Source organism: Neolamprologus brichardi, chromosome 1 (genome assembly GCF_056152115.1).
Source record: "Neolamprologus brichardi isolate AB-2024 chromosome 1, ASM5615211v1, whole genome shotgun sequence".
Lineage (NCBI taxonomy): Eukaryota > Metazoa > Chordata > Actinopteri > Cichliformes > Cichlidae > Neolamprologus > Neolamprologus brichardi.
This window is the reverse complement of record NC_142104.1, coordinates 2317343-2327022: the sequence shown is the minus strand read 5'-3', so window position 1 is coordinate 2327022 and position 9680 is coordinate 2317343. Positions and strand designations below refer to the sequence as shown.

General features: G+C 41.9%; 1 protein-coding gene across 1 annotated transcript; it reads right to left on the bottom strand.

Annotated features, from left to right (window-relative positions):
* Positions 1-4141: 4141 nt before the first annotated feature.
* On the bottom strand, positions 4142-6358 carry LOC102788759 (forkhead box protein B1-like). The gene has a single exon (XM_006802303.3). It carries the CDS (start codon positions 6029-6031, stop codon positions 5108-5110), a length of 924 nt encoding a protein of 307 aa, XP_006802366.1. The 5' UTR covers positions 6032-6358; the 3' UTR covers positions 4142-5107.
* Between the last annotated feature and the right edge of the window lie 3322 nt (positions 6359-9680).

Sequence of the window (9680 nt, the reverse complement as noted above, 5' to 3'; positions counted from 1 at the left end):
TTAAAGTCGGTTTGTTTTACTTGTGTGTGGTCACACAGCTCAGGAGGATGGAGGTGGCGGTGGCAGGGGTGTTCAGAAACTGACATTTTTATGGTAACAGTCGCCGTCTCTTGGCAACGCACTCAAAGACCCGTACGCATTGACGGAGCACAATTGTGTTTGGCACCAGGAAAGTGTTAACTGGCTAATCCCTTACGGCCGCCCAGACGCCGCCCGCTGCTAATTCACTGCTCCGCACAAACCGGCCAGTGTTTACACACCAGAGCTCGGTCACCGCGGGGGGAGGAAAAGCTCTTCACACGAGGTGCTGGCTCTCAGCGCTCAGAGGAACAGAGTCCATTAAACAGAAACCACCTGCAGGATCTATGCTGAGCTACTCCCAGGATTTAACAATAAATTACACCTTAAACTTTAACTGCAGAATCAATGCAGCCATAAGTGTCTGCACATTAATCTACTGCAAAATTTACACTCAAAACAACGTGAAACTCCTGCGAGTCGACGAACATCTAAGAAAGATGATTGAAGGTCTCGTGGAGTCGTTGCTAAACAGCTGCAGATTCCAAGATCATCAGTTCAAACAAATATACTTCAGTAGAAGTTATTTTAATGTGTCACCACTTTGCCAAGAGTCTGGAAGAAGATCCAAACTCATGATCGCCCAGTGGTTAGGATGTTAATAACAGGAACCACCAAGGCTCTGCCATGAACTGTAAACTGCTGCAACACCAGCATCACTGTCCACAGTGAAGCCAGCTCTACATCACCATGGATACGTGCACGAAAGAATTCAGGTTTGGCTCCAAAAATGGTAAATGGCCTGTATTTATATAGCGCTTTACTCGTCCCTAAGGACCTCAAAGCGCTTTACACATCCAGTCATCCACCCATTCACACACTGGTGATGGCAGCTACATTGTAGCCACAGCCACCCTGGGGCGCACTGACAGAGGCGAGGCTGCCGGACACTGGCGCCACCAGGCCCTCTGACCACCACCAGTAGGCAACGGGTGAAGTGTCTTGCCCAAGGACACAACGACCGAGACTGTCCAAGCCGGGGCTCAAACGGGCAAGCGTCCGATTACAAGACGAACTCCCAACTCTTGAGCCACGATCACCCCTTCAAGTTTGACTTTAACCTGCAGCTGCCCGCACGAAGTCAGACGCCTCCTCGAGAAAAGTTCTGTGATCAGACGAGACAAAGATTGAGCTGTGATGACGAGAGGTTTGTTTGGAAGAGTAAAGGTAGGAGCACCGTACCAACTGTCAGGCCTGGTGGTGGTAGCAGCTTTGCTCTGCTGCACAAAGTGGATGGAACAATGTTGGAGGAGGTCTACACCCAAACTCTTCAACTTCACCTCCAAAGAAAAACAGCTGGATGGTTGAAACTTGCGCTTGGATCCCACGCACATCAAAACCTGGTTTGGAAAGCATAAATATGAATTCAAACTTGTGCATCTAATAAAGATGTTTCTGATGTGGACTTTTCACTAACTGCTGTGGGAATCATGTGACATCAGAGACCATAGTTTGACTCAAACATGAGATTTTTGCAGTTTAACTATGAATAGACGACTAAAATAAACACAAATAAACTTGATTATGATTACATTATTCAGGTGACATGGGTAGTTTCAGTATCCGGTTTGTGTTAAAACACTTCCTACTTCCTGTTAAGCTCTGGGTTCTTGGTTGTCATGGTGACATCTACGCTTTTTCTGGACAAAACTGACACTGCAGACTTTACTTTTGGTCTCTACTAGAGCAGCTTTGCATAAATCACAGTTCAAGGTAAATCTTGCCTTGAGCTGGATCTCGGTGCCGCTTCTGCAAGAGGAGGAAGTGCCAAGTTCAGCTCACGGTCTCTTGGACGCTCTGTTAGCAGCGTTAATCGCACAGGAGCCACATTATTGGTCAGATAATTACATAAGAAAATGCCCCAACAGTACAAATGTGTTATCATGGTCAGACTACATGCACGAAAGCTGAAGTATCCGACTTTATTCGCCCCTTTTCTTCCAAGTAAAGGTAAAGGATAACGGGAAGCTAAAGGCGTTTAATTAAAAGGTTAAATGCTGCAGTTGTGTCACAGTAATGACAACAAGATAAAAGTTGCAAAAGCTGAAAATAAACTTAAACTAAACTTGACTTCTGCTAAATGTGATGTGGAAATGTTTGTAGTGCCGCGGCCGCTCGACATACCAGGTTAATGTGATCTGAAGGGACGTCATCGTCCATGGTTCATGTTTTAAACTCGTATGTAACACGCGTGTTTCCATGTGAACGTGCTGCATCGATGCTTCACACCCTGAGAATGTATTAATGCGACTCGGCACTAACGTGAAGCGGGACTCGGTCTTCTTCTGATTTACAGTCACGACATGTTGAGGATCCTCACAAGTGTGAAATATTTAGTAAATAAATTTGGTATGAAGAGATTTTTCTCTCGACATCAGTACATGCTGCATTTATATTTTATTAATATCCGAGTTGATGTATAAAGGAGTCACATTCATGTTGATTTACTGTGAATGTTTTTACGAGCTTTTCCATTTCCATCTTATTTTTTTAATGCAATAAATCAAAGACGCGCCACTTCCTGTTTCTCAGCATCTTTTATCCTGTCACACACGTGGAAATTTATCTAATGTAAAGAAAACAAAACCAAAGAAACTGACTTTGTTTTGTAGTCTAACAAAAAAAATCTTAGTTATTAACTGAAAGGATTATTTTTGAATTTGTTCTGCGTTTACTCTGTTTCACATTTTGTTTGTTTTCACATTTAGACGTTAAAACTGAGTCAAAGTTTATCGATGACGTTTTCTTACAGCGTTATTAAATGAAACATGTCGGGTCGGCTCAACGGGACTTTTTATGATCAGTCAAAAACCTCTGATTGTGATATCAGCTCACTGCACGAACAAATCTGCCGTCACAGGTGACTGAAAAATATTCAAACCTTTATTTAAACTTATATTTATGTTGTTGTCTCACTCAACAGGTTAAACATAATTTCACATTTATTGTAAATGTTTTTCGTGTATATAAAAAAAGACAAAGCAAAATAAAGCTTCACTCATTTTTATTTTTTTACCAAATTATAAAGAATAAAGAATTTTTAGTGTGCATTAAATATTTTTTCAAATGTTCACGTAGGTCTAGATTTTTTTATGATACCAAACTAAAAATGTGTTACGATTATTCACGCCCATTAGTTCAGTGTATATTTTTATGTTGCTGTCTTATTAAATAAATGATTTAGCATTAAAACGCAGCATTGATGAACTGTGTGTGAGACGGTGCGTTGGTCCAGTTTTAATATCTGAGCACGTTAATGTGTTCCAATAGAAACAGTCTGAGGGTTCATTTAATCCTGATTTAATAACACGGAGCCTGAAATGTGAATCTCAGCTTCTCAATATGAACTCTGATTTTATATTTGGCTGCACTGAAATGATCACCTATAAATCACTGACAGAAGTTCAGTTTCTCAGCTGCTGCTTTGTGAAAGTGACAAAGAAATGTTAAAAATAAAATGTGCGAGAGTTTTAATCTCATTTTAAAACTGGTTTGTTGTCGGAGGCCTCCGGCTCCAAATCTCAGGAATACAGACGTACTCGTACTTCATGACAGAAGGCCTACACTTTGATAAAACTTGGTTTGAATTTAAGGTACCTTAGATTTCGGGTTTATATATAACAGAAGGGAAACAAGACCTAGTGTCAGGCTGTTAAAATACCTGAACAGGTGACATTTCACAGAGTGAGGAGTTCAAAAAAAATACAGCTGTTACCAGGTAAACTGGGTTCATGTAACACCTGGTAAAGCAGATTTATTAAACCACATTTCAGGTTACGAGAAAAATAAATTTAAAAAGAATTCTGCAGAATTAATCTCACGTTTACTGAGATTAAAGGTGCGAATCTAAATTATTCTTAATTTAATTTTAATTTGATTTAACAAAGATTGTGAACTTTTTATCTACTTTCATTTGTTTTTGTGACTATTTCACATTCTGCTGTGATATTGGGCTGAAATATAATAAATAAACTCAAATAAAAAATGTCACTTTGTGATTTTAAGACAGGGAGAAAACAGCAGGTTAGAGGTTAAATGTACAAACTTAGAGGACTGAATTATAACTGCACAAATCCATAAAAGCTGAAAATGTTAAAGAGATTTTAAAGTGTACAAACGCACTCGGACTGGATTTATTTCCTGTATTTTTGCCCATGAAGGTTTCTTTAATGGATCTGGATGAGCAGACACAGCGAAGGGAATAAAAAGCCCATTAGTCATGTTCATGCTTTTCACTGCCCCCAAAATGAAAATAATCATTTAAAAAAACATACAAACACTGGATTATTCTCTGCTTTTCAGACGGAGGAGCATGCAGCAGTACAAATACACAGACAGCGGCTCATTGTAACACCAAACCTTTAAATCAAACCAACACGGCCTCGCTACTCAATAAAAAACATCTAAAGTTGGTCTTTAAAAAGTGCATCAGAGACATAGATCCTTGCATTCAAACCTCTCCGGTGGGTTTTTAGACTGTGACATAAATATATGCTTTTAAGTTTCATCTTCTCTGCGATTGTTCATATCGATTATTACAAAATAAACTCGATTGAGAAAGGAAAAAACAGCGGGGACATATTTGGTTGTTCACAGCCTGCCGGCTTCTTTAGGCAGATTTTCCTCTTGAGGTTCAATCAAAGGGAGAAAGAGTTTTACAAATGGGATCAAATTAACCTCCTTTTAGGTTTAACTTTTGTTTTGGGGGCAGAAAAGAAACGGAGAGGCTCAAGAGGGAGAAAAATCTTCTGGAGTCATTAATCTGAGGGTTTCTTTGAGTCCGAGAAGAAAAGGCTGCAAACACAAAAGATCCGGATAATTTGTCTGTGCGGGATCCACCGAGCCGTTAAACTCAGTCACGGTGAAGCGAAGGAATGTGGAGCAAATTTGTTTCTGACCTCGGTGGAAAAGAAAGCCAGTCGATCATTTTGATTATTTCTGTGGAGGTCAGAGGTCAGCCTGCGGTTTCCTGAACTCTCTGCGGTGGAAGTTTTTTTTTTAAAATATAGAAAAAGCGGAGCAGCCCCCGTCAGTGCACCGCCACCACGGACTGCAGCGCTTCTCCGGGGCCGCCCGGGCTGCTCTGGCCGGTGGCTGTCTGCGGGGAGGTGGGGCTCAGAGACTGGGGCGAGTTCGCGAGGAAAGCCGGAATGTGCGCGGGCAGCCCCGGCAGGCCGGGTACCGAGGCTGGGGAGGGTTTGATCGGCACCGGGATGGCGGGCAGCGTCTGCCCGCCGTGACAGATGGTCTTGAGTGGCATGCCGTAGGCCGAGTAGTCGCTGGCGGCCATGGAGATGGGGGCCGCAGTGTCCATCATCCCGGAGCCGTACATGTGCGGCCAGGCCGGGGTCAGCTGGTTGTGCAGCGGATACCCGGCGGTGGAGAAGGCCGCCAGCCCGCCGGGCATCTTGTACTCTCTGGCGATGATGTTCTCGATGGCGAACGGGTGCTTGAAGCTGGACGGCTGCGAGACGGAGCTCAGGTTGTATCCGGCCGGCATCTGCGGGAGGTGCGCGGCTGCGTGCAGCGCGCTCAGCCGCAGCTTGGCCTGCTGCTGCAGGTAGTGCGCCGCGTCCTGCGGCTTGCTGGCGGCCAGCGGGTCCGCGGCCTGCATGCTGCCCACCTTGAAGCGTTTCCGGCGCCGCAGGAAGCTCCCATTCTCGAACATGTCACCGCAGCTGGGGTGCAGAGCCCAGAAGCTGCCCTTGCCGGGCTGGTCCGGCCTGCGGGGGATCTTGATGAAGCAATCGTTGAAAGAGAGGTTGTGGCGCAGCGAGTTCTGCCAGCGCTGCGTGTTTTCCCGGTAGTACGGGAACCGGTCCATGATGAACTTGTAAATCTCGCTGAGTGGGAGCATCTTCTCCGGGCAGCTCTGGATGGCCATGGCCGTCAGGGAGATGTACGAGTACGGAGGCTTCTGGTCGCTGTACGTGTTCCTCCCGGGGCGCGGCATTTTCTCCTGCCGAGCCGAGCCGGACCGGGATCCCGTCAGAAGAGCCTCTCTTCGCTTTGTTTTCGGAAACTTTCTCCAAACTCTTCACTGCGCCTTTACGCACGAGACGGAAACCGCCGGCTGTCCTGGACGCATGCTCCCAGTTTTTACGCACAGCTGGTAGCGAAACTTTGGGAGAAGTTGAAGCGGTGGGTGCTCCTCCTCTCCTCCGCTTGGGTGGCAGGTGCAGCGCGGTGTCCGTCCTCCTGCTGCCCGCTGGTGAGCTGCGCTAAGCGGCTGCTGCTGCCTCTTCCATGTCCCTCTCAGATCTGTCCCGTGCGCGGTGACAGGAGCAGAAAAGACCCCCGGTGAGGAGCTTCATTAATGGGCCACTTCTGCGCCATCACATGATCACAGCCAAGAGGAGGAGGAGGAGGAGGAGGGAGGCGGGGGCGTAGGGGGGAAGCGGGGGACACACCGTGCTGTCATTTACACGGTGAACCGACACGAGTCTTTCATTTGAAGCTGCGGCGGAGAAAGAGCCGAAGAGAGGAGCACGACTGTCGGGAACGTGTGCGCCGAGCGGAGGTGTGTTGGCACCGTTTTACGCGCAGTGTGTGTCTGTGTGTGTGTGTCGGGGGGTTGTTTGTGGCCTCTCGCACCAATTTGCATTGACTAATAGAGCCGCTGAGAGCTGCTGTGTGAGCGCTTTAATTTGTTTTATTTGTCTTTTTGTCGTTTGTCTCTGTTCACAGAACCGTCACGAAGCTTCTCTCCAAACATCCAGGTATCGTTCACAGAGTCTGAGCCGATGAAGACGAGACTTCTCTCACTGTGGGAGAGAAACTCCTTTAATAAGCTCCTGTTTTCCACTTTCCTTGAACTACGGAATTAAAGTGAATTTCCTCGAAATTTAAACAAGTTATTGTGCGAATCCACAGCTCTGTGTGGAAACAACCCTGAACTTTAAACAATTTCTGCGATTAATTTCATACGATTAACCCTTTTTGCTTTTTTTCTCCCGTTTTTGCCCAAATGCCACATTTATCTTTTTTTTTCTAAAATAATAAGCAGATAATTTTTTAAGGAGCCTCTAAAGCTTTGAGTCTTTTTTCCTCAGCAGATGGATCTGAAGGTTCCGCCTTAAAGCTCTTAATCACTTTTATTTTACTCAGCAAAGCTTCATTTTTAATCTGAACTGATCTGTCAGTATAATTCTAATATAATGCAATTTAATTAATTATAATCTTAATATCTGATATTTGTAGCACATACATTTATTTTTTGTATATATCTAGTAATTTACAATTAAAAATCTTATTGATGTTAAAGAGACAGAATGATTTTATCATCCTGAAAAAAGAGTTGTCAGTTTTAAAATAAAAGGAAATAATCTAGCAGATATATTGCTATATATTATTATTATTATTATTATTATATTAACACTGAAAAATATTTAACAAATTTATTTGTTTTGCAGAACTTATTTCTGAGACTTGATATATTCTCAAGTCATTTCTGTGCAAGAATCATCTGATGATGAGTTAATTTGTTGACTGATTTTATGATCTTACAATAGGATCAATTATCAGTAAACACTAAAGTTGTTTCTTCAAAACAAAACTAATGATCATTCTAAAAAGCTGATTTTCTTCTTCATATTTTGGTCATTAATTATTGACGTAACGGCTGCTTTCATGTCCATTATTTTCTTTTTGTTCTTCATCGTTTCATCGTGTCAGTTAAAGTGCAGCAGAAGGAGGATTAAACTGGAGGAGCCCCGGGGTTTAACAGTCCCAGAGGAGGAGGGGGGAGGGGGTGACACCAAACAGCTACTTTCACACGTCTGACCTTTGGCCTGTGAGCTGATAATGTGACATGAGAGGGTTTCATACAGAATTATATTGTGTTTTTTATTGTTTCCACTTGTTTCCTGTTTAATATTTTTGATTTTGGTCATTTCATTTTCTAGTTTCAGTTTCCTGTTATCATTTATTCCAGTTACTCTTATTGTTGGTGCTCATCACTTTAGTTATTTTCTGCTTTTTATTTATATTTTATTTTATTTATTCAGTGCATTTTTGGTGTTTTCATTTTTATTTGTTTATGTTTTAAATCGATGAAAATTTATTTCAGTGTCATTTAATTCTTGTATCATCATTTATGATTTCATTAATTCGTGTTGTATTAGGCTGTGAGTTTATTTTTTCTGGTGACTCAAATACAAATAAAATAAATTTAGTTTTCAAAAACTGATTAAAAGAATTTAAATGATAAAATCAGTTTTTTATGATGTGATTTTATTTTGGTGTTAAATGTAATAAGTTCTGTGATTTATGAATTATTGATAATATTCAGCACGTAGCTGCAGATTTTATGGTGCTTCCTGCTTCCTCTTAAGGTTTTATTTAAAACTCTTTGAGCGCTGTTTTTTTAATATATATATATATAAAAACTCAGTTGTAATGTATATTTAGTTTAAAATGTTTGACAAAAATTTTTTTTCTTGTAAAACAACATCAGTGTTCACTTAAAGTAATATCCAACATAATATTGAATACAAATGCAATAAATACAACTCAATCTTATAAAAATTATCCATACTATTATTGAGTGAGCCAGTTTATATTTTTTCTGCAGCAGTGATTTTTTAAATTTTTTTATTACTTTTATTTAATGTGAGCAAATGAAAAACACATTTTAAAGGTTCTCCTAACCTGCTGAAGCGTTCTGATTGGTTGCTCAGCAGCGATCAGGGCTGTAATCCCAATTATCATAATTAATCCTCGTTACGTAATATGCTTTATTAATTATATTTACACTGAAAACATACAAATATTATCAGAATTACAACTAAAGGGAAGAACAGCCTTTTTACTTTTAATGCTATTAATGAATCAATGTATTGATCACTATTGGCAGGTGCAGCCGGGAGCTTTTGAAGCTGTGTTGGTCTCACCTCTGACTGAGATTAATAAAGTTGAACTGAATTAAACACCACCTCTAATATTATTATTATCCCTTACAGGTTTGTGATGCAAACATTAATAGCACCTGCAATGACGATAACAATCATCAGCAGGTATAAATATTCAGCCGGCTGCAGTTAATTAGCAGCAGGAGGATTCTCATTAACGGCTCTGTTAACTGACTAAAGCGGAGCTGAAAGCAGCCGACAGCAGAGGAGGAAGAGGAGGAACACCTAACCCTGTTCAGGTTTCATCCCCACGGTCCACTGAAATGTTCCCCGACATGTTCCCTGACATGTTCGAGGTTTTCTGTCTCAGCTCTGAACAAAGATGGCATGATAAACATTTATCAGAACAAATCTTCTAACATCTGCTTTCAAATCAGTTCATGTAAAATTGTTTCCAGTATGAAAAGGTTTGATGTTATTCAGCTATAATGCTGTACTCTCCAGGGGTGTTCCCGTGATTTCTTTTTAATGGGGGGCGGGGGCTCTTAAAAATGAGGGACTACACATTCCCCATCATTTTTACATGTGGGGGTGTGTTGTCATTTATCTGACTTTGTGGGGACCCATTCACGTTTCAAACTTTGTGGGGACATTTGCAGAAGCGAGGAGATCTTCACTCTGTGATAGAGCATCAAAGGTCTGGTTTTAAGGTTCAGGTCCAGGCTGAGGGTTAGCGTCCCAGGAATGCATTAT

Coding starts and splice junctions, on each gene's coding strand:
- LOC102788759 (XM_006802303.3), bottom strand. CDS start 6,031: ATGCCGCGCCCCGGGAGGAACACGTACAGCGACCAGAAGCCTCCGTAC.